The following is a 25,785-nucleotide window of genomic DNA, read 5'->3' as shown; positions in this document are numbered from 1 at the left end:
TAGATAGAGGGGAAAGCACTGAGGGCTGGCAGAGGGGAGAGTGAAACAGAGAGGGCTGAACCTACCTGCTCACTCAGGTTTCGCTGCTCAGCACAGATCTCCAGGACGCAATTGCTGGTCTGCTTGGCCAACTCTTCCAGGAAGGAGTTGCAGTGGTGAAGACCATGGTTCTTCAGGTGGGGGTACTATGGGAAAGAGGGACCAAAGAAGAGACTGTCATCACCAGCACGGCCACTTCTTCCTCACAATACTGCTCTCATCCCTTGCCTGAATCTTACAGAAGATTCCTACCCATTCCTACAGAAGAAGAAACTGAGGCCCAGAGACAGGATACATTCTACATCAAGCTGAGATATTTAGGGACTCATATCATACATCTATGTTTATACCCTTTCTGGGACAAAAATCAATCCTTGGAATTGTGTTTTGGGTGATAAGGATGAGATGTGACTAGAAAGATGACAGGGTCTGGAGATCAGGATACCTACCTCCTCTGGGCACATCTCATGAGTGCAGTGGACAAAGTGAGCACAAATCAGGGGGAAAGCAATGGCATAACGCAACATGGTAGGTTCCTCCAAGGTCATGGCAAACATCTTCTCAAAGATACGGAGATGAAAGCTGCAGAGAAACGGGAAGACTTTAAATCGGGATTTAGTCCTTGTTAGTAAAGTGGTGAGTGAAAAATAAAGGAAAAGAAAAATAGAGTTTAAGAGCTAGTCCCTTTGAGGCGGAGAGAATATTCATTCTTTCAAAAAACATTTACCGATATTTACCACTCCCTCCTTAATTTCCGTAACCCTTAAGATAGAAGGGAACCCAAGAAACTTAATCCTTCCAGACTTTTATAAGGGACCCCAGACAAGTTTGATGATAATCTTCTTCCCTTTCCTTGCACAAAATTTGCTATTCTTCCCTTAGAACCTTGGCACGATTTGAGCCATTCCCCCTAATTTAGAAGTCCTTCGGTAGTGTTAATTCACATTCCTCTCAAAATTTAACACTCAGGCTCCAGAAAATCTTCTCAAATTAATCCCATGAGACTGATCTTTCCTCAATCCATGTTCTCTCAACTTTATGTACTCTTTTACACTTTCTTACATTTGCAAGTATTATGTTGACGTCCTTTTCACATATAGGTATCATATCTCCCCAACTACATTGCTTACAGAAGGCAGAGACAATACATTGCATTTTGTTGAATGAATGAATAAGCTACATACTCCTTGTTTGATCCTTCAAAGGGTGGAATTATGTATGTACAACAGTGGTCACCTAAAAACGTCAAGTGCTATCTAAGGAAGACAAACTCATTCAGCTCATTCTCCAAAGTCCCTATTCTCTAGGCCTCTCACTTATTTTCACTCCTGTCCACTAAAACTCAAAGTTTTTCCTGTTTCTTTTAAATCATAATGTTCCTAGAGTCAAAAAAAAAAACTGAAGATGTTTCTAAAGAGAGGAGATTGAAACTAGACATATGGGCTAACTACCCCAGAGAAGGGAAGACTATGTAAAATCCGAATGACTTTCCACAAAAGAACAAAAGGGAATACAGAACAAAAGGAATCAACTTCAAATTCCTATTACTTAAGATTATTGGTAAAAAGCTGACACAAGTGAGCTGCGGAGTTTGAGCACCTTAAGGAGATCTCAAAAACAGTAACACTTTCCAATTGTCTAGGGGAATGACAGTCCTCCACAGAGGCCAGGCAAGAGAGCAAATGAATTGATAAAGAGCTCTAGTTCAGAGCTTGGTGGCTCTCGCCTGTAATCCCAGCTACTTAGGAGGCTGAGGTAGGGGGATTGCTTGAGGCCAGGAGTTCCAGACCAGCCTGGGCAACATAGTGAGATCTGTCTCTTTAAAAAAAAAAAAAAAAATTAAACAAAATTCTTTGAAGTAAGTGGCATAATGGAGAAAAAAATGAAAAAAGGAAACAATAAAACTTTTTAAAGAGAGCTCTGAACCAAGACATACCAGAAAGTAGACAGATCAGAAGTTTCCACCAGCAGTTTTTCTACTGAGTCCAGCATTCGGGAGTGGAAGACAATGAGGTTCATCACCTTGGCTAAGTCAGGGTTCTCATGTAGGTGCAGAGGGGCCTTAGCCACACTAGTGTATGCCTGCGGTTGGAGTTGGGAAAGGGTGGAGAAAAATAAGATGAATGAAAAGGGCCCCCAGCCTTGGAATTACAGTTTGGCCTGAGTATGTCTTGTCCAATTAGCAGTTTTCAAAGTTGACTCACTCCGTAAAGCAAATTTAGGAGATAAAAAGAGAAGGGATCGTGGGTGAGGAAGAATCTGAGGATGGGAATCTTTAACAGGAACAGATCATTACCTGTAGGCGGAACCAGTCCAGCCTCAATCCTGAGAATTCAAATTTCTCTCCATTATCAACTGCAAGAAAAACGGAAGTATAAAAGGAAACAATAAACAGCACACCAATATGCAACTGCGTAGAATGGTAGATCCTCTTCAAAAACATCTTGTCCTACTTCCTGGCTCAAAGATCAATATTTCCAGATAAAAGATGTTCATCCTCACATATGTCTTGCCTCCCCCACCTCCCTCCAATTACCTTGTTTGAGATTCAGAGAGGAGAGGATACTGACGAATGAGGACATGATGATGGACTCCTCCTCTGGACACACAGACAAGTTCTAAAAAAGGAGCTGCAGTTACTGTCAAGTGGGCATAGGATCCCTAGGACAGAAACTAGGACCATGAGGCTCAGTCAGCGTATGAAGGTAGAAAGAATTGCTAAGTGCCAAAAACAGAGAGAAAAAGCCAAGCAAGAGATGGATGAAACTTCCCGGGTTCCCTGCCATTCTAACATCCAGTTTCTCTTTATTTTTCTCTCCTATTTCTATGTAATTTCACTTAGTGGGGAAAAAAAGACTGCTGAGATTATGGGGAAAAAAAGACTGCTGAGATTATTAGTCCTTTCTTTTTCTTTTAACAAATATGAATGGGCAGATTGGACCTTTTTTTTTTTTTTTTTTTGAGACGGAGTCTCGCTCTGTCGCCCAGGCTGGAGTGCAGTGGCGCCATCTCGGCTCACTGCAAGCTCTGCCTCTCGGGTTCACGCCATTCTCCTGCCTCAGCCTCCCAAGTAGCTGGGACTACAGGCGCCCACCACCATGCCCAGCTAATTTTTTTTGCAGTTTTAGTAGAGACGGGGTTTCACCGTGTTAGCCAGGATGGTCTTGATCTCCTGACCTCATGATCCGCCTGCCTAGGTCTCCCAAAGTGCTGGGATTACAGGCGTGGGCCACCGCGCCCGGCCTAGATTGGACCTTTTCACACCCAACTTACAGAGCATAAGATTCAACCAGAGTGGTTTCAATAGGAAAATCACTAGGGATCATCCTGAAATTTCCAAAGTATAATCAATTAAATATCATTACCTGAATGATGTCACTGAGCACAAGAGCATCAAATCTTGCCAAGTACTGAAGGTGGTATTGCTGTATCACTTTGATGTGTCTTCGGACCAGAGACCTAATCCCCTCCAACAAGAAAAGTAGCTCTGCAATGCTCCTATAAAGTTTAGGATGAGAACAGAGATGAATAAGACTAGAAATATGAACTGAGACAAACACAGTGATAATAGGGCAGAAATTGAGACCTCCTGAGGTCATCGGATGCCTCCCTGTCCCCAGTCCATCTAAGGACAAGGTTCTTAGCCATGTCAAGTACTAACGAGTCAGCATAGTCCTCAGGTGTCTTTGTCTTGGTGACATTCTCTGTGTGGCGAACCAGCCAGGTGACCTCATCACGAATGAAGGACAGAGCCATGAAAGCAAAAAGAGCCTATGGAGAGGGTAGAGACTATTAGAATTTTCAACTTTAAAAATGGATTTCAAAGCACAGAGAAAACTACCATGATAATATAGGTATGGATGTAATTGTATAGCCACAATAGTGTGAATAATAAACATTCAGACTCACCAAAAAACCTCAACTATATAACACACAATCAGGCAGGTACACATGTTGACACTGGCTCACAATTAGTACCCTTCTCTCCCTATCAAATTAAGTTTCAGAAATATTTACTGGGCATTTATGTGGTTTGAAATAAAAAAAACAAGCTCTGTCTCCAATCAGTTCACACTCAAATAGAGGATAAGACAAGTATAAAAGCAACTATAATACACTGCATACTACGTATAGTGCCAAAAAAAGAGATACAAAAGGTTTTGGGATACTCCAAGAATGTTCAAGGGAATCAGCATATATACATACAAATGAATCACAAAAGACACAGAAAGGCAAAATCTCATGAATGCCATGTAGCTACACTGTCTCTTATCACTGGCCATCATCCCCCTCCCAACATTTCTTCCTCTTGCCTTGGGACCCAGTAGTCCCGGTTCATCAGCCAACACAGTCTCCAGCTCCTTCACTGCCATCCGCAGAAATTGCCGCCGTTGACAATGAAACTGGCCACTAAGGAAGAAAAGGGGAACATGACTATCACCTCTCCCACCCTTAAAAACCCTCCACAGGCAGCACAGAAGAAAGCTATATTTAGGAAGAGATATCAGGCAGAAGGAAGGTTCAATGCTCAAGTTAGACTTGGTTTAAAAAAGAAAAAAGGGCCAGGAGCGGTGGCTCTTGCCTGTAATTCCAGCACTTTGGGAGGCCGAGGTGGGCAGATCACCTGAGGTCAGGAGTTCGAGACCAGCATGGCCAACATGGCAAAACCCTGTCTCTACTAAAAATACAAAAATTAGCTGGGCATGGTGGTGGGTGCCTGTAATCCCAGCTACTCAGAAGGCTGAGGCAGGAGAATCGCTTGAACCCAGGAGGTGGAGTTTGCAGTGAGCCGAGATCATGCCATCGCACCCAGCATGGGCAACAGAGTGAGACTCCATCTCAAAAAAAAAAAAAAAAAAGAAAAGAATAAAGAATTTATGGAGCAGCAGCAAGTTCTTGGGTTGAGGCAATAAAGCTGTACAGAAACTAAGGAAGGCTTAGGTGAGAACAAAAGTGAGAAGAAATTCCTATTCCATCCCCTCTCAGAGAGTGCACTCACCACCCTTTACCTGTTTGCAATTACATGTTCCTTGCTCTCCTTTATGTCTGCCACTCGCTTGCCATACCTGAGGATTGACACAAGCACAGTGGGGTTGACCATGCTACCCATTAGGGCCCTTGCCTCACCTTCCCAGTCCTCAGAGAGTCCAGCCTATACCCTGGTGGAAGCATGGGCAGCCCTCACAGGCAGGATCTTTCCAAACCCTGCTTCTCACCCTAGCCTACTAATAAAAGACTCACAGCTTAGAGATCATTCAACTCTACCTCATAATTTTACAGATACAGAAAATAATACCTAGGGAAGGGAAATGACTTGTCAAGGTCACATAGGGCTTTAATGGCAAAGCTGGGGCTAGACTTCTCTTCCTGTGCTCCTGCCTTGACTCCTTCAAATCAAGGCACTCTTCCAGGTTTGAGGGGGTTAAAGGGAGCAGTGTATAAATATAACACAGGCCCCACTCTCAAGTAAAAGTAGTTACTCAATCTCTACCTTGGGTCCCATTCCCACCAACTTCCTTTTAGAATTTCACTTTATCAGTTATCTTTTTAATACTTTAATCTCTCCTTCTCCACTGGCTTATTCTCTTCTCCCAACAAACAAGTTCAAAGCCTCCCTTATTCTAAGAAGATCCTTGCTTGACCCTGACAATTCACTGAATTCTGCTTATTTTCCCACACCACCAAACTTCTCTAAAGAGACACCTATACTCTCTCTACTTCCTCACCTCTCACTGACCCTTGAATCCCACAAAGCCTTAAGCACTAAGGAACTGCTCTCTCTAAAGTCAATGTGAACTTTTGAATCACCAAATTAGAAGGCCTTTTCATTGTTTTTAATTTTCTGCAATATTTGATTCTCCTAACCACATCTCTTTTTTTCTACTAGTGACCCATGCTCAGAATCCCAGCATTACCTTAGACTCTTTCCTCTCTATGTTCCTTATATTTGTTTTCTCTTGTCCTGTATCACTATTGCCACCACATTATTGGGACTTCATCACCTCTCACTTCCCTTCTCCAAACCACTACTTTATTGAACTAGCACAAAATCAAAGAAGTTTGGCATTGGAAAGTATCTTAATTAAATCAAGATTCAACTTCACAGCAATCCTATTGGATAATTATTTTAATCTCTGCAGAGCACAATGGAAAGAGAAAAGATTCAGAGTCCAGAAACCTGGAATTGTGTCCTAATTTCACCTCTTATTAAGTGACACTGAGACTGAGCCTCCATTTTCTCATTTATAAAAAAAGATATTAATACTTATTCTTGAATTTTCATGAAGATAAATTAGATCATTTATGTCAAAGAACTCCCTAAACTATAAATCATACAAGTTAGTTGCTGCTCTCAGTGATGGAGAACTGAACACGCTTCGAACATCTCTTCCATTCCTTAGAAGCAATAATCATTAGAAAGTTTTTTCATGCATATGCCCAAATCCACCTCCTGTAACTTCTAATTATTAATCTCAGATTTACTCTTTCTAACTCTGGCAATGGTTTTTGATGATAATACTTAGTTGTTGAGAGTGTGAGAAATCAGTATTCTTATAGGCTCTTGATAATAACTGGTTAGAGCACAATTTGGTAAGAGCTATTAAAATTTGAAATGTACATACCCTTTACTTCAGCAATTCCACTTCTAAGAATTTAGCCTATAGAAATATTCACAGATTCAAGGCCAGGCACGGTGGCTCATGCCTGTAATCCCAGAACTTTGGGAGGCTGAGATGGGTGGATCACCTGAGATCAGGAGTTTGCGACCAGCCTGGCCAACATGGTAAAACCCCGTCTCTATTAAAAATACAAAAAATTAGCGAGGGGTGGTCGTACATGCCTGTAATCCCAGCTACTCGGGAGGCTGAAACAGGAGAAGCACTTGAACCCGGGAGGTGGAGGTTACAGTGAACCAAGACGGCACCATTGCACTCCAGCCTGGGCAACAAGGGCAAAATTCAAGTCTCAAAAAAAAAAAAAGAAAAGAAAAAAATATTCACAGATTCACAAAGATATATGTCTAAGAATGTTCATTATAGCATTGTTTATAATGATTTTTTAAAATGGAAACAGTTTAAATATCCATCAATAGAGGATTTTGTAAATAAATTATGTTACAACCACGTAATGTAATATTATTCAACTGTTAAAAATAATAAGTTTCTATAGACTGATATTCAAAGATATTCAAAACATAGTAAGTTTTTTAAGCAAACCATAGAACATAATATAGAGTGTGGATCCATTGCTTTTTAAAAGTTACTTTCATAAGGTTGAAAATACTTGTCACCTTTATGTGTTTATACACACACACACACACACACACACACCTGGAGGATGCACATCAAACTATTCTGGGAGGTGATAGTGTAGTCAACTTCCACTTTGCACTTTCTACATTTCTGGATGTTTTATTTGCAACCAGAAAAAAAATTGGTATTTTGACCCTTTCCTTAAACCCACTCCTTCTCATTTTACCTCTCTCTATTCTTCCCTTTACAGTCAAACTTTGAAAGAGTTGTTTATTAAATGCCATATCTCTCACTTGCTCCTAAACTCACTGCAGCCCAGCTTTCAACTTCACCACTCAAGTTGTTCACAAGAAGGGCACTAAAACCATCTTTAGAGCCAAATCCAATGAACATTTTTTCAATTCTTATTTTATTTGATCTCTCAACATCATCTAACAGATCACTGGTCGTTCCTTCTAGGAATGCTTTCTTTGTTGGCTTCTCTTTTCCCTTTTCTTTTCAGTATCTCCCACTGATTTCTCTGGCCCCTAAATATCAACATACACAGAGGTTTATCCCATGCTGTTCTCACTCCACATGTGCTCCTGAGTAATCTCAACTACTCTCCTGGCTTTAATTACCAACTCGGCAATCTTTATCTGAATCCAGACCTCACTCCCAAGTTCCAGAACCATAAAATAGAAGGCCTAACACATCTGTCTTCAGTGTCCCACAGACATTTCAAAGTCAACCTGTTTAAAACTAACCACACAATCTTTCTCCCACAAACTTGCTTTTATCACATGCTCTCTTATCTTAAGGAATGCCAGATATCCACGCCAGAAACCTCAACATCATCCTCAATTCCTCCTAATTTACTTAATTAATCTCTGCCTCTAGTTTTGCCCATCTAATTTCTTTTCTTCCATGCAGCCAGAATGATCTTTTCTAAAATGCAAATATGATCATGTCACTTCCCTGTCTGAAATCACTCAATAGTTCCCCATCCTCTTTGGAATGGATTCAAACTCCATAGCAAAGTATACAACATCCTAATTTACCTCTCCAAATTCATCTCTCAACATCTTCCTTTTTATAACCCAGCTGCCCATGCACTGAACTACATGAACTTCTCAGAACTTGCCATGCTCTTCGTTGCCTCAAAAATCTTGATAGTTTCTCTGCCTAGAATATCTTTCTTTGCCTCAAGCAACTCCCCTACCTTTCTACCCAATGCGCAGGCACACACACACACACAATTACTCACACATACACACACACACACACACACATACACACACTGTTCAACTGTTTAGCCTTTCAGATCTACCTGTCTCCAGGTTTTTCCAGATCCTGAGAGGCCAGTTTAAGTGTTCTTCTAAATGCTTCCACAGTACATTGTGTTTACACATTATAATCTCTTACTCTATCAAACAATTTGTTTATTTTCTACCAATTCATAGATCCCTTGAGAGCAGAAACTGTCTTTTTTTTTTCTTTAACAAGCACATAGCACTTACAATGTATCAGGAATTTTCTACCTGCTTTACAAATAATAACCCTTTTATTCTTCACAACAACCCTATGAGGTAGGCTATAGGGAGGTACTACTATTATCCACATTTTATAGGTGAGGAAATTGAGGTAATGGCATGGGAAATTTGAGCAACTTGCCCAAGGCCACACAACTAGTGGTAGAGCCTGAATTCAAACCCAAGCAATCTGGTTTCAGAGTCTGTGCTCTTAACCTCCATGTTATCTTATTCATTATTGTATCCCTAAAACCCAGTGAAGCAGTTAGCTAACAGTAGGTATTTAATGTATACTTCTTCAATAGTTAGAATTAATCATTACCACCTGTATCTGGGAACACCTGTGGAGACTGAAAAAGGATGTTGGGAGGGGCTAAAAACTATTCAAGGAAGATCAGTTTGGCTGTCGTGTTTCTCACCCTTTCAAACTGCTAAACAGGTCCTCGGTGACTTTGTGCACCTGCAGCACATCCTCACGGATAAGGGTGATGTACAGGGAGCCCTGCAGACACAGCTTCCACAGCTTCTGGCACTGGCTATTGGAGTTGAGGCACCCATGACAAAGAAGAAACCCAACTGTAGGTGGGAAAACAGTGCAGAGGAAGACTTTTAGAACTCTTTCTTCATGTAACATGCGCTTCATCCACTCCCATCTAATCCCACTAAACTTACTGATAATCCAGCGCTCCATTACTTCCACAGACAGATACTCACAGGCCATCTGTGAGAAGAGAAGCAAAGATGATCAGTTATTTAACTTGGCCTTCTTCTAAAGGAGAAAGGACAAGCTAGAATCTGAGTATCAAAACTAACTTTTGGCCAGGGGTGGTGGCTAACGCCTTTAATCCCAACACTTTGGGAGGCAGGGACAGGAGGATAGCTTGAGGCCAGGAGTTCAAGACCAGCCTGGGCAACACAGTGTGACCTTGTCTCTACAAAAAATTTAAAAATTAGCCAGACATGACAGTGTGCACCTGTAGTCCTAGGTACTCAGGGGAAGGAGATAGGAGGATCTCTTGAACCCAGGAGGTCAAGGCTGCAGTGAGCTGTGATTGTACCACTGCACTCCAGCCTAGGCAACAGAGCAAAACCCTGTCTCTAAATGTTTTTTAAAAACTAACTTATTTTACCAGACTAGTTTAGGGCATGTTGATAAATCAACAGCAGGGAAGCCTGCCAATAATGGAGGTGATGAGGCACTGGAAGTGGAGTGAGGGAAAAACAATACAGTTGAGAAAAGAAAGAGGAACTTGGGCTGGAAGTCAGAACAAGCAAAAGGTTTAACATAACTTCTCTTCAACAGTTCAGATATTTTTAATAACAATAAAATGAGGAGAGCAAGACTCAAAAACCTTCCCATGATTTCTCCCTGTGATGGTTAATCCTTTGGATTCTTTTACCACTTAAAGTGTAAATCACTTATTTGGCACTTATCACTAATCATGTACCATCAGTTGTATTTTTATGACTACATGGAATATATTCCCTACCAGACTATAAGTTCTTTGAGGGAAGGACTTTGAGCCCACAGTCATCAAACAAAAACATTTATTAATTAATTGATTCCTGGCCAGGCACAGTGGCTCACACATGTAATCCCAGCACTTTGGGAGGCCGAGGCAGGAGGATCACTTGAGCCCAGGAGTTCAAGACCAGCCGGGGCAACATAGTGATACCTCATCTCTACAAAAACATAAACAGGCTGAGCGCGGTGGCTCACGCCTGTAATCCCAGCACTTTGGGAGGCCAAGGCACACAGATCACTTGAGGTCAGGAGTTCAAGACCAGCCTGGCCAACATGGTGAAACCCTGTCTCTACTAAAGATACCAAAAATATATATATATATTACCCAGGTATGGCAGCACGTGCCTGTAGTCCCAGCTACTTGGGAGGCTGAGGCAGAAGAATTGCTTGAACCAGGATGGGGAGGTTGCCGTGAGCCAAGATCGCGCCACTGCACTCCAGCCTGGGCAACAGAGTGAGACTCTGTCTCAAAAATTAAAATTAAAATTAAATAAACAAAATTAGCCAATCATGGTGGCACACACACCTGTAGTCCCAGCTACTCAGGAGGCTGAAGTGGAAGGATCACTTGAGCCCAGGAAGTGGAGGCTGCAGTAAGCAGTGATCATGCCAGTGTACTCCAGCCTGGGTGACAGAGTAAGACACTGTCTCAAAAAAATAAAAATAAGTTAATTGATTCCTAAAATCAAGTTGCTGCTAGGCTTAATAGGTGCCTAATGACTCTGTTTCATCCATTCATTCATTCATTCTATGAATATTTACTAAATTCCTTCTATGCACAGGCTAACTGCTTATAGATCACTTTTGTTAAACCACTAACCCTGATCCAAACAAAAGCTCCAAACCAACCATGATTTTTTAGCTACAAGAAGTGCTCAACTTAGAGGCATACCCTAGAAGAAGACTAAAGCATTCTTTAGTACTGATATTTCCTGAAAGAAGCACCCTCTACAGAGATGATGGCCTTGGCAAAGAGAATGCTTCCACTAACAAAAGGAAAAGGGCACTCACTGTATCTGAATTAGCAGGGTTAATCATGGCTGGGGGGTTGCTGATGAGGCTTAGAAGTTGGGCACTGCGCCACTGCTCAGCCCCCTGGTTCCTTCGGACAAAGAGGAAATGCAAAGAGAGGAGGGCTCCACTCACAGCCTGTGGGGAAAAGCAAATGAAACCTTAGCGGCAAACATGAGGACAATATACTTCTGCCTGAGGAATTCTCCACTGTCAGGGAACTTGCCTTTGTGTGAGGCCCAAACTCTTCTGTCAGCTTCTTCAGAGGGTGGTCATACTCCAAGACCATCTGACCCAGACGGGCAAAACTGGGGTCACTAAAAGAAAGCAGAGGAGTGGGGTTACAGCCCTCCCTTACCCATGACTTGGACTCTTATGTTTGCATATAAGACAAAGATATGTGCATAGGCTGGCACTCCCCACCACCTCCAAAGATATACATACTACACTGTAAATTACATATAAAGATACCCCACTCCAGGCTCAGGTTACTAAGCTATGGCTAAATAGAACCATTTCATTTTGAGCAGGTCCATGAAATTTTCTTCCTTATAAGCACCAAAAATAGGGTTGGACACATGATAGGTACTCTATAATCTGTTAATTAGTTCAAAATCAAGTAATATGCCTAGATCCAAATCGTTATACAACCCGAAAGGATATATAAATATTCAAAGCTAACAGGTAAGGCATGTGTCTGGGTATCCACGTAGGTACGTGGGAATACACATCATCATAGAACAATGTGCCACAACCACTCTGATCCTTCTAGTCTTCATTTTTTCAGCCCTTTAATACTTACATTTGCACAATGGATGGGGACAGAACTGCAGACAATTCAAAATCCATTTATATTTGGCTTCAAATGTATTATCATGCATTAGTTACCTCTAATGGATTTACCTTACTAATATTATTCCTACCAACACTAAAAAGAATTTTCTTTGCCTTTTGTAATAACCTGAAAATCAGAGTAGAAGCCAGCCCAGGATTAAAAATTGTTCAGAGATGATGCAAATTGAATAATCCACTAGCAGATATTCAAGGGTTAGCCACAGTTGTCTCTCCTTATAGCAGGGAGATTGGTTCCAAGAGTCCCACGTGTGTCAATATCCCGTGTATACTGAAGTCTGGCAGTCAGTCCTGCGGAACCCACATCATTTAAAAAGTCAGCCCTCTGTATATGTGGATTTCACATCCCATGAACACTGCATTTTCAATCCATGTTTCGTTGAAAAAAATCTATGTATAAAGTGGACCTGCGTAGTTCAAACCCGTGTTGTTTCAGAGTCAACTGAATATGTAAAAGTGTACCTTATTTTGCCTGGGTCAATGTAGATTATAGGTTCTCATATAAGAAATCATGGCATCAATTTCCTTTGCACGAGGGACTCTCTACATCATAGCACCATGTATGAGACTCTTCATATAATACTCTCGCCTTAACTCACCCATGCCCATGCAGCATCTCATGGGCACAATTGTACATGCCAATGAGTATCCGTCGATCTTCAATTCGTGACAGAAGTAAAATGACTGAGGTGTAAGTCACAATCAAGTCCAGGTAACTCCGAGTGAAATCAAAGTTGAGATTCTACAAGGAAAATACATAGGAACCCAAGGACAGCATGGCCAATTAACCTGGATCTCCTTCTTTCCCCAACCACTCTGGACAGTGCTCAATAGATTCCGAGTGAATCTATTTAGAAGTAGGACAGGATTGAAAAGAAGAATAAGAAAATTGGAACAAAATCAGGGGCTAAAAGTGAGCTCAAGACACAAGGAGCCCAGGAAATAAGGTAGCTTTTAGGAGATGGAAAAGGTGAAGAAGATTTTTATGTAATTTTTTAATTAATTAAATCACATTGCTGATCTGCTTAACATGTAAATATATTTTCACTTCAGCACTTTTTACAAAACAATTATAGTAGTCCTGAGAAGGAATAAATGAAATAGCCATCCTTCCAGTCCCTTCCCACCCCATCCTGTGACTAGACCTAGACCTCCCAACCTAGACCTGGCCTTTTCTTTGACTCTACCATAGAAGAGAATTGCAAAGGATCTTACGATATCAAAATGGCACTGGCAGGCATCAATGGTGTTGAGAAGTTCATATACATGATCCTGGGGGTGGAAGTGAAGACAAGAATTAATAAAAAAACAAAGAGAAGGTGACGTACTACCAGAACTTGAGGGAAAGGGACCTCTCCCTTAGAGGTCCTAGAAAGCCACCAAGTAACAGAGAAAAGTCACTGTCAAAAAGAGGGAGGAAGTTCCGCCTCAGTAAGCCACCAGTGGGCCCCTATCAGCTACACTGCCAAATGCCTACATTTCCACAGGCACAAGTCTCTATTATATTACACACACTTTTCCTGAGCTTATCATCCCTGTGCCCCAATCCTCCAAATTAAAAAAGGTTGTAAACTGTAGATTATCTAATAGGTAGCTTCAAAAATGCCAAAAATCAAACCATTTGTATTGACAAACCACAAAGAAAGTCTGTTCCTGGATTCTATCTCCTGTTCTCAGGAGTTAATCATTAACAAATGGGAATACTATCCAATTTTCCATGAGTTTCTATTTACTGACAGTTCACTATGTGTGAGGTATTTACCAAGTAATTTGCATATACTTCATTTAACTCTCATTCTAGTATGATAGGGATTCTTTTCCTTTTCACACATAATTTTACCTAAATGAATATGCACTTTTATTGCAGACACTTCTTTCCCCCAACATCAGCACCCACCCTCCATCCTGCAGAACGCCCAGGTAAACCACTTTAACAACCTGATATTATTTTTCTTATAATATTTTCTTACTTTTCTCCCTATTTATATAATACTATTAGATTATAAAAGGAAAAGGGAGAGAGAGAAACAGGCTTTTTGGTCATTATTTGTGTTATAAAATTGAGATAATATTATTCCCGGCTTGTAATTTTGCTTTGCTCATTCACTCCCACTTGCCAAAAGTCCTCAGAGTCATCTCCTAGAGCATGAATGCATTCTTTTTCATAGCTGCATAATAGCCCATGGTATACCACAATTCATTCAGCCTTTCTTCCACTGATTCATTTTGTTCCTAGTTCCTAGCCTTATCCACTGAATATTGGTACTTTCATTTCTAAAAAAGTAAAATTGATAGATTAAGGAATATATATATATATATATATATACATTTTTTAATATGTTGCCAAAAGATTTGAACAGGCACTTAATACCATAAAAAAAATATGATGCCAAGCATGGTGGTTCACAACTGTAATCCCAGCATTTTGGAAGGCTGAGGTGGGAGGATCACTTGAGGCCAGGAGTTCAAGAGAGCCTGGCCAACATGACAAAACCCCATCTCTGCTAAAAATAAAAAAAAATTAGCTGGGTGTGGTGGCACATGCCTGTAATCACAGCCACTCAAGAGGCTGAGGCACGAGAATTGTTTGAGCCTGGGAGGCAGAGGTTGCAGTAAGCTGAGAGGCGGAGGTTGCAGTGAGCTGAGATCATCCCACTGCACTCCAGCCTGGGTGACAGAGCAAGACTCTGTCTCAAAAAAAAAAAAAAAATATATATATATATATATATTTATAATAAGCACATGAAAAGATGCTGAATGATGTTAGCCATCAGGGAAATGCAAATTTAAACCACAATAAGATACCATGACACACCCACTGGAATAACTAAAATGTAAGTCTAATAATAGCAAGTGCTGATGAGAATATAGAGAAATTGAAGCTCTCATATATTACTGGTGGGAGGATAAAATGGAACAACTCTGAAAAAAGGTTTGGCGGTTTCTTATAAAATTAAATATACTCTTACCATATGATTCAGCAATCCAACTTCTAGATTTACCCAAGTGAAATGAAAAATATGTCCCCACAAAGATTTGTACTTGAAAATTTGTAGCAACTTACGCATAATGGCCAAAAACTAGAAACAACTCAAATGTCTATCAACAGGTAAATGGATAAATAAATTGTACCCATAAAATGGAATAGTTCTCAGCAAAATGGGGGACTGAGGCCGGGTGTTGTGGCTCCCGCCTGTAATCCCAGCACTTTGGGAGGCCCAGGTGGGCAGATCACCTGAGGTCAGGAGTTTGAGACCAGCCTGACCAACGTGGAGAAACCCCGCCTCTACTAAAAATACAAAATTAGCCGGGTGTGGTGGCGCATTCCTGTAATCCCAGCTACTTGGGAGGCTGAGGCAGGGGACTCCCTTCAACCCAGGAGGCGGAGATTGCTGTGAGCCAAGATCACACCATTGCACTCCAGCCTGGGCAAAAAGAGTGAAACTCCATCTCAAAAAAAGTAGGGGGCGGGGGGACTGAATCACTGATACATGCAACAACATAGATCAGTCTCAGAAACATGATGCTGAGTGAGAGGAGCCAGACACAAAAGAATACATGCTGTGTAGATTCCATTTATTTGAACTGCTAGAAAAGAAAAATCTGTTCTAGAAAGTAGATCAGTGGTTGCCTGGAGCCAGGAGTGAAGCGTAGGGATTGGCTGAAGGAAAAAAAAAAAAAGGCACAAGGAAACTTTGGGGTGATGGAAATATTCAATACTTTGTAGTGGTGGTTACACAGGCATATACATTTGTCAAAATTTATTAAAATGTGTAGGAAAAGTGCTTCTTACTTATCTTCCAAAAAAAGGCTGTGTCTAAATTAACAGATAAGGAAACCAAGGCCAAGAGCAGTTAAGAAACTTGCCTAAGATCATAGAGCTAGTAAGGAATGGTACTAGAACTTGAACCCAGAGATTTGATTTTCCCTGTATGCTACATGACCTCTGTCTAGGTCTATACTTCCTCATTTGCTAGGAATGCCTTTCTACAACTCCAGCCTACACCCAAATTCCAGTGGAATATAGCTGAAATTCACATTCAGCCACTCACGCAACCAGTGTCACTATGCAGGTCTTATTCTCTACAGACAAGAATCAGAAGGGAACAGAAGTAATATGTATTGGTCTATTGCCTTACTATATGCTAAACACCAAGCTAGATGTTGTCCGCGCATTATCTCATTTAATTCTCACAGACGCCTCACATAGTAAATCTTATTTCCCCATTTTATAGATAAGGAAACTGGAATTCAAAAAGTTTCTTATCTAAAGTCATACAGTTTGTAAGTGGTAAAGCTGAGATTTGAAACCAAGTCTGTCTAATTCAGGGCCTACTTAACAGTGCATCATACTTCAATGTCCCTATTTCCCCTCCTTTCCTAAACACGCCATACCAAACACCTTGGGCTCAGAACTTTATTTACCACTGCAGCAACCAGAAGGTGTTCTAAAATCTCCTTTGCCCTTCAACTTTTCTCAGTAAGAGACTTTTTTTTATGTGCTTCCAGCATTCTTCCCACTGCCTCCACCAGCGCCTACCATCTTGCTAACCACTACTCTCAATTCCACAGTGGATACTCTCTGACCTGACCCTCGTTCATACATTACAGTCCTTCTTGTCCTCGCTTCTCTCTTCACTATGTGATCTACTGAATATCCTGGATTTGCTTCCTAGGGTAGGCACAGAACACGTTATTCTTGTATCATCTGAAAAAATACTATAACACCACCACAAGCTTGGGTTGCTCAAGGGCTAAAATTTGCATTATTTCTTGAATACATAAATAATACATGTTTATTGTAGAAAAAACTAGAAAATACCGACAAGTGTAATTTTAACTAGTTTTTTTAAACTATAATTCCACTGATCAGAAATTCCAATCTTCTTTATATGCATATTTACCTATGTAAATACACATTTTAGGGACATCTTACATTTTACATCTATCTTAAACTGTCTTACTGCAATTTGCTTTTACATTAAACAACATATGATGATCATTTTCTATACCAATTAATATAAAAAATACATTATTGTCTGGGTGCAGTGGCTCATGCCTGTAATCCCAGCACTTTGGGAGGCCGAGGCAGGTGGATCATTTGAGGTCAGGAGTTCGAGGCCAGCTTGGCCAACATAGTGAAACTGCCATCTCTACTAAAAATACAAAAATTAACCAGGCGTGGTGGCATGTGCCTGTAATCCCAGCTACTCAGGAGGCTGAGGCAGGAGACTCGCTTCAACCCAAAGGCAGAGGCAGCAGTGAGCCGAAATCGCGCCACTGTACTCCAGCCTGGGCAACACAGTGAGACTCCACCTCAAAAAAAAAGAAAAGAAAAGAAAAGAAAAAATATATATATGTATATATATATATATATATACTTTACCAGCTACAGAATATTCATTTGTGGGCACATACTCTGAACTTTTAACCAAACCTTTATTTATTGGATATATCAATTATCACATTGTAACTATCATAAATAATGCAATGGAATATATTCTTATACATATGTCTTTGCATTTGTTTCCTTTTTTTATTTCCCCATGAAAAAATTCTGTTTCCTTATGACAAATTTCTAAAGGTAAAATTACTACATTAATTTTTTAAATTTTAATAATACCTTATCAATTTTTCTTTCAAAAATATATTAATTTTTATTTTTTATGTTTATAAAAATAATACATGCTCGTTATTTAAAATTCATATAAAATATCATCCACGTAGTATTGCTCCCAAAAACTATTAACAATAAGACAAATTCAAATTGAAGGATATTCTCAAAAATAACTAGCCCAGACTCTTCAAAAATGTCAGTGTCATACAAGACAAAGACTGGAAATCATTCCAGATTAAAGACGAAGGAGACATAACTAAATCCAATGTATTACCCTTGAGACAACTGGAGAAATGTGAATATGGGCTGTATATTAGTTTGGGTGGGGTTTTGTTTCTTTTTTTTTTTTTTTTTTGAGACAAAGTCTCACCGTGTCACCCAGGCTGGAGTACAGTGGCCGGTGGCACAATCATGGCTAACTACAGCCTTGACTTCCCAGGTTCAAGTGATCCTCCTGCCTCAGCCTCCTAAGCAGCTGGGACTACAGGCACTCACTACCACGCCCAGCTAATTTTTTTTCATGTTTTGGTGTAGATGGGGTTTCACCATTTTGCCCAGGCTGATCTCAAACTCCTGGGCTCAAGCGATACATCCCCCTCAGCCTCCCAAAGTGTTGGGATTACAGGCGTGAGCCACAGCACCCAGCCATAATGTTATATTTCCTGAGTATGATAATTATATTAGGGTTGGGTAAGAAAATATTCTTGCTCTTAGCAAATGTATGCTTAAGTATTTGGGAAAGGAAATGTCATGATGTATGAGGCTAACTCAAACAGTTCATTAAAAAATAGAGAAGGATAAGAAAATGTGGCAAAATACTAACAATTAGGAGATCCAGGAGAAGAGTATGACAATATTCATTGTACTATACTAGAAATTTTAAAGTAGGTTTGTAATAAAGTATTGTGGAAAAATACTTGAAATTTTTAAAGCTCAAATAATGCAAAGATATATAGTTTTATACAGGTTGAGCTTCCCTAACCCGAAAATCCAAAATGCTCCAAAATCTGAAACCTGTTGAGCACCAACATGACACTCAAAAGAAATGCTCATTGAAACATTTTAAATTTCAGACTTTCAGATTAGGGATGCTCAACTGCCTAATGCAAATATTCTGAAATCTGCAAACATATGAAATTCAAAACACTTCTGGTCTCAAGAATTTTCCATAAGGAATACTCAACCTGTATAGAGAACTCCTAAGTCTCAACACACACACAAAATCCAATTCAAAAATGGTCAAAGAATGAAACAGACATTTCTTCAAAGAAGATATATAAATGGCCAATAAGCCTACAAAAAATGCTCATTATCACTAATCATTAGCAAAAATGCAAATAAAAACTTAGAGGACATAATATCTCACACCCATTGGGATGGCTACTCTCAAAAAAACGAAATAACAATTGTTGGCGAGGATGTGGAGGAATTATAGCCCTTATGCACTGTTGGTGAGAATGTAAAACAGTACACCACCGTGGAAAACAGTATAGCAGTTCCTCAAAAAGTTAAAAATAGGCCGGCACAGTCCAGCTTTTGGGAGGCCGAGGTGGGTGGATAGCTTGAGCCCAGGAGTTTGAGACCACCCTGGCCAACATGGGGTTACCCTATCTCTACAAAAAATATAAAAAATTGGCCAGGTGTGGTGGCATGTGCCTTTAGCCCTGCTACTCAAGAGGCTGAGGTGGGAGGATCACCTGAGCCCAGGAGGTCAAGGCAGCAGTGAGCTGTGATTGCACCACTACACTCCAGCCTGGGCAACAGAGTGAGACCCTATCTCAAAAAAAAAAAAAGTTAATAATAGAATTATCATATGATCCAGCATTTCCACTTCCATGTTTATAATCAAAATAATTGAAAGTAGGGTTTTGAAGATATATTTGTACACCCACGTTCATAGCAGCATCATTTACAATAGCTAAAACTTGGAAGCAACCTAAGTGTCCATCAACATATGATCGGATAAGCAAAATGTAGTATAATCATACAATGGAATATTATTTAGCTTAAAAAGGAAATTCTACAATATGCTACAACAGGGATGAACCTTAAGGACATTAGGCTGATGAAATAAGCCAGCCACAAAAAGACAAATACTTTATGATTCTACTTATATAAGGTACCTAATTAGAATAGTCAAAATCACAGAAACAAAGTAGAATTGTGATGGCAAGGGGCTGGAGAGAAAGGGAAATGGGGAATTATTGCATAAAGGGTAGAGAGTTTCAGGTTTACAAGGTGAAAAGATGGTTGCATTATTAATATACTTAGTACCGTTGAACTGTATACTTAAAAATGGTTAAGACGGTAAATTTTGTTATGTTTATTTTACCACAATTTTTAAAATAGAAAAAACATGCATAGCATAGTAAATTGAAGCCGTCATAATCAGTCCCCAAAGGTAGTTATTTTTAACAGTTTAATGTAAAATAGTCCAGATCTTTCCTAGATATTTACTAAATACATATACATACATACTCTTTTAAAGTAGAAATATGATGTATCATATACTATTTTGAAATTTGCTTTCATTTAACAATACAACTTAGATATCCTTCCATATTAGTACATCTCTCTCATTTTTTCAAGAACTTGTTTTAAGCAAATACATAAACATCTAAAGAAAGAATAGCCTCTGAAAGACCTTGCCTACGTTGGAAAGGGCTCAAGAGAGCTCACCCGAAATTCCATGACATCCACAAATGACTGGTAGTAGTTGGTGAGGAATCTAATTATCTCGGCTTTTTCACGATGTACTGGTCCTAAATGTTGCTGAAACACAAAACAAAACAATATAAAAAGTGCAAAATAAGACAATTGATCCAAATAACTCAAGAAGAACAGTGGTTATACCTAAAACATTCTTAAAGAGGGTTGAGGCCGAGCGCAGTGGCTCACACCTGTAATCCCAGCACTTTGGGAGGCTGAGGCAGGTGGATCACCTGAGGTCAGGGGTTCAAGACCAGCCTGGCCAACATGGTGAAACCCTGTCTCTATTAAAAATACAAAAATTAGCTGGGTGTGGTGGCAGGCGCCTGTAATCCCACCTACTCGAGAGGCTGACTCAGAAGAATCACATGAACCTGGGAAGCAGAGTTTGAAGTGAGCCGAGATTGTGCTACTGCACTCCAGCCTGGGCGACAGAGTGAGACTCCATCTCAAAAAAAAAAAAAAAAGAAAAGAAAAGAAAAAGAAAGAGGGTTGAAATATACTGACAGAGGAAGTTAGAAACGCTTCAATGCTCTGAAGGTCTTTAAACAAAGGAGACTGTCTATCTAGGTAGAATGGTTGCATGTGATCCTGACCAGATATAGAGGGCTAAATGAGAGGAAATTTTAAGGACCTTTTCAGATTAACAGATATACTATTTATATCAAAGTCAAAAGAAACAGAATGCAAAGATGCTACAAAGATGGGTGAAAAATCTAGGGTTAACATTTAATAAGGGAAAAGTAGAGATATCCCATTAGATGCATAAATCTAAGACAAACAGCAAGGAAACAATGAGTGGGAAACAGAAACAATAAAATACATGTACGCTGCTGGGTTGATACAGATGTCTTGTACAAAAACAATGTTTTCCCATGAATCTTGCAATGGAAAAGGGGTGATGATTCGCTCCAGCTTACGCTGGAAGAATCCCATCTTATCTCAAAATGCTCAAGACGTAAAGCTCTACAACAACCTGAAGCCCTGTGGTTGAGCCTTGGAAAACTATTAATAAAAAAGACTACTCCATCCCCTGCCAAGTTTGAAGAGAGGCATCAAAAGAGGAGAATTTCAGCCATTCAAGCAGAGAATTATTCAGAGAAAGGAGAGAAGGACCAAGTTCTCACCGTGCTGTTTCGGACATCTATGTTGGGAAATTTCTTGTTGATATACTTGAGAGATGGTTCCATGGACTTTTCCAATAAGAAAGGTGGCTTAGATTTGGGGTCTGAACAAGTCTGCAGAGAGAAACCATATATATTTCAACCCTTTCTCCTCCTCCTCAGAAACATACCTCTTCTTGCAACATTCATTCTCATAATCTGTCTTAGGAAAAGGCAACCTGGGAATTAATTTAAAAACCATGAGAGGCCGGGCGCAGCAGCTCTCACCTGTAATCCCAGCACTTCGGGAGGCCGAGGCAGGCAGATCACAAGGTCAGGAGTTCGAGACCAGCCTGGCCAACATGGTGAAACCCCATCTCTACTAAAAATACAAAAATTAGCTGAGCATGGTGGTGCACACCTGTAGCCCCAGGTACTTGGGAGGCTGAGGCAGGAGAATCACTTGAACCCGGGAGGCGGAGGTTGCAGTGAGCCAAGATCGTGCCACTGCACTCCAGCCTGGGTGACAGAGCGAGACTCCAAAAATAAATAAATAAATAAATAAATAAACATAAATAAAAATAAAAAGCATGAGAGTAGGTCAAGAAAAAAATCCAAGACATTAAGCCAAGTATCTAAGAGCGAAATAATAACCTGGGCATTTTGTCTTGATGGGTAGAGTTTAATGCCTGCTTGGCCCCAGCACAAAGAGGAAGCTGTTTCCCCGCCCCTCAACTGAAGCCGGAAGGAACAAGAAAAGCAGCTGCTCAGGAGACAGACTTTGTACAAGATTCAGTGTCACAGTTTTGTTCACTATGTAAGTATCTTATCCCAAAGGGCATTTACAGGATTCATGGTGACAGAGAAACCGTGTTCCTGGTGATTTGTTTTATTACAAAAGACACAAAAGCTCCCTCCCCCAAAGTCCCCTATTTTCTATGCCAGGAACTCCCCATAAACACCCCTGTCTTTATCTCTTTACTTCCTATGGTTTGCCCAGCCCCTAGCCCACCTCTTGTCACCAGCTTCTTTCAATTCCTCAGTCCCTATTCTAAACACATACACACACACACACACAACCACCACAGCATGAACTACCGCAGGAGCAGCTCAGAAGACACCTACCCTTTTTAATCTAAATAGCTAATTATCTAATTTTTTTCCTTTTAGGGAAGCACTTCCACAGAAAAGTTTTTGCCAGAGACATAGCCTCAGATCTCTTCAGAGTGTAGAGGATCAACAACAAATAATAAAACCCAGAAGGTTGGACCCCAGACCTTTATCCAAGTCGCTCGGAATACAACTGTTGTTTCCCCATCCCCACCCTCACCCCCATCCCCAGAGGAAAGCAGATGCCATCATTGGGGCGAGAATCATATCTAGAAAGGGGAAGCCTTGAAAAGAAGCCTCCACTTCTGCCTTCCTGAACTGGCTGGCCTATATAATCTGAGTGATTATGTAGATTATAGTCAGTGGAAAAGCAGTGGAAAAAAGATGGGCGTCTAACTGCTGCACCTGCCGCCTCAGGGTTCCCTGCCCTATTATTGTTGGAATAATCAGTACTAGTCCCATTGTTCATGCTTACCTTCTTGATGTTATACATACGGATGAGAACCCCCTGACCGCGATCATTCAGGATAGTGAGCTTCTCTGCTAATTTATGCTGGTAAGCAGATGTCAAAGACATGATGGCCACTGAGAGAGGAGCACCAGACTGCAATGTCTGATCTCCCCAAACACTTTCAGCTTAGATGGTGACACCCTCTGGCGGAGGGACCCAGCCTGGTTGGTGCGCTGGTCTTCTGTTGCCTCTGCAATTGGCTCATGGGTGAAATCAGTCATTATGGCTCACAGGCCCTCAGAGCCTTCTTGTGCTTCCTCTTGCACACTCAGCAGGGGAGACTTCCTCTTTCTGGCTGTGCAGCACTTTTGGTAAGGCTATGAAGTGGGTGGAGCTGAGGAGAACGACAGGCTTTCAAGGCTCTTCACAGACTGCACCAACCTTTTTGGTCTTATGCCCCCATAAGTGTCCTAAACAAAGCTCTACACCAGGCTAGGCGTGGTGGCTCACACCTGTAATCCCAGCACTTTGGGAGGACAAGGTGGGAGGATCCATTGAGCTCAGGAATTCCAGACCAGCCTGGGCAACATAGCAAGACCCCATCTCTATAAAAAATAAAAATTAAAAGCTCTAAGCTAGATAAACAAGTATCTACCACCCCACCCCTGTACACCTCTATATTTTCCTTCTTTTATATCCAAGAATGCCTATGAACCTTCGGCCTCATCATCTTTTAGTACCCAGGTCAAATCCCATCTTCTCCTAAAGACCCCATCAATGTCAAATATTATATTGTATTATATTTTATATTGTCAAATACATATCTTCCTTGTTGTATGTTTATAGTGTACATTGTATCTCCCCCAACTACAGCATAAGCTCCTTAATGACAGGAATTGTATCTAATACTTTTTTTCTTTTTTTTTTTGAAACGGAGTTCCACTCTTGTTGCCCAGGCTGGAGTGCAATGGCATGATCTCTGCTCACTAAAACTTCCACCTCCCGGGCTCAAGCAATTCTCCAGCCTCAGCCTCTCGAGTAGCTGCGGTTACAGGCGCCCACCACCCCATCTCGCTAATTTTTGTATTTTTAGTAGAGACGGGGTTTCACCGTGTTGGCCAGGCTGCTCTCGAACTCCTGACCTCAGGTGATTCGCCCGCCACAGCCTCCCAAAGTACTGGAATTACAAGCATGAGCCACCACGCCCGGCCTCTAATACTTTTTTATATTTCTCACAATGCTCTACTGCAGTGCATTGTACTTCTACAGTACATAATAATTCTCAAAGTAATTCTCAAGAAGTACATAGTAATTATCAAAATGTGATCCAGCAGCATCAGCATCACCTGGAAACTTGTTAGAGATGCAAATTCTTAGGACCCGCCCCAGACCACTGAATCCAAAATTCTGGGGTGGGTCCAGGCACTCTGTGGTTTAACAAACCCTCCAGGTGATTCCAATGCACACTCAAGTTTGAGAACCAGTGCTCTAGTACCATGGTATTTATGGATGCTTGAGAAACAGCTCAATCCCTGTCCTCTGAGATTAGCATTAGTAGGTAGGCGAGTCTGTTGTGGGGCCTAGAAGTCTGTACTTATATAAGCCCTGTTGTAGGAGGTTTTGGTACAAATATTCCATGCTGAAAAACACTGATCTAGAACAATACCTCTTGGACACAGTAGTCACTCAATAAATAAGCTGGTTTATTTGTTGAATTATTAAGACTAAATTAGGAAATAAGCCCCATGAAGAAGAACCAAATTAATCAAGATTAAAAAGAGGAAATTAGTAATCACCCTTAAATCTTAGAGACTTGAATGAATTTTAGCATTAAAATATTCTTGCCATTCCAATGAGGCCTTAACTCCATAACTCAAGAAAATTTTCAACTCTATTTCAACTTTCTTTCAAGACACAAAGCAAAAGGTCCTAGGAAAAATTATAAATCAAAAAGAGTTATCTTCATTTCCACCACCTTGCCAATTCCTTTTCTCAGGTTTTCAATCATTCCCATTTTCCGTATCCAGAGTTCCCATTGTCCCGGTAAATTCTAGGGAGTGGGAGAAGAGAGACAAGGCTGATCAGCATTACTACTTAAGAAGTTGGGGCCAGGTGAAGTGGCTCATGCTTATAATCCCAGCACTTTGGGAGGCAAAGGTAGAAGGATTGCTTGAAGCCAGGAGTTCAAGACCAGCCCGGGCAACATTGTGAGACTATTCCCCCACCCCTCTACAGATAAAATAAAATAAATTAGCCTGGTGTGGTGGTACATGGCTGTAGTCCCAGCTCCTCAGGAGGCTGAGGTGGGAGGGTGTCTTGAGCCCAGGAGTTCAATACCGCACTCCAGCCTGGTCGATAGAGCAAGACTCTGTCTCTAAATAAATAAATAAATAAATAAAGGCAAGAAAGAAAAAGAAACTTGAGTACTATGTTCACTACTTGGGCATGGGTGATGGGTTCATTAGAAGCCCAAATCTCAGCATCACACAATATACCCACGTAACAAACCTGCACGTGTATCCCCTGAATCTAAATGTTTTTTAATTTTAAAAAGAAACTTAACATCCATGCTCCAAAGAGAATGTATTTTTAAAAGAAGCAGCA

The 25,785-nt window shown here is 40.7% G+C and overlaps 1 protein-coding gene across 1 annotated transcript in view; it reads right to left on the bottom strand.

The window, feature by feature from the left end:
* Positions 1–25,231, bottom strand: part of NCKAP1L (NCK associated protein 1 like) — a 52,831-nt gene extending 27,600 nt beyond the window's left edge. Inside the window, exons 1-19 of the mRNA XM_054445206.2 lie at positions 25,157–25,231; positions 23,206–23,575; positions 21,645–21,755; positions 20,488–20,580; positions 13,407–13,463; positions 12,791–12,933; positions 11,566–11,656; positions 11,340–11,477; positions 9,476–9,524; positions 9,223–9,379; positions 5,049–5,105; positions 4,353–4,449; positions 3,701–3,810; positions 3,405–3,537; positions 2,576–2,657; positions 2,336–2,394; positions 1,976–2,121; positions 489–621; positions 66–185 (exon numbers count right to left, since the gene is read on the bottom strand). Coding sequence (XP_054301181.1) covers positions 66–185; positions 489–621; positions 1,976–2,121; positions 2,336–2,394; positions 2,576–2,657; positions 3,405–3,537; positions 3,701–3,810; positions 4,353–4,449; positions 5,049–5,105; positions 9,223–9,379; positions 9,476–9,524; positions 11,340–11,477; positions 11,566–11,656; positions 12,791–12,933; positions 13,407–13,463; positions 20,488–20,580; positions 21,645–21,755; positions 23,206–23,307 — 1,878 coding nt within the window. The 5' untranslated portion in view covers positions 23,308–23,575; positions 25,157–25,231. The remainder of the gene's footprint in view (positions 1–65; positions 186–488; positions 622–1,975; positions 2,122–2,335; positions 2,395–2,575; positions 2,658–3,404; positions 3,538–3,700; positions 3,811–4,352; positions 4,450–5,048; positions 5,106–9,222; positions 9,380–9,475; positions 9,525–11,339; positions 11,478–11,565; positions 11,657–12,790; positions 12,934–13,406; positions 13,464–20,487; positions 20,581–21,644; positions 21,756–23,205; positions 23,576–25,156) is intronic.
* Positions 25,232–25,785: the final 554 nt, after the last annotated feature.

The sequence above is a fragment of the Pongo pygmaeus genome, chromosome 10 (assembly GCF_028885625.2).
Source record: "Pongo pygmaeus isolate AG05252 chromosome 10, NHGRI_mPonPyg2-v2.0_pri, whole genome shotgun sequence".
In the NCBI taxonomy this organism is placed as follows: domain Eukaryota; kingdom Metazoa; phylum Chordata; class Mammalia; order Primates; family Hominidae; genus Pongo; species Pongo pygmaeus.
The sequence above is the reverse complement of the archived record's forward strand: the minus strand, read 5'-3'. Positions and strand labels throughout refer to the sequence as shown.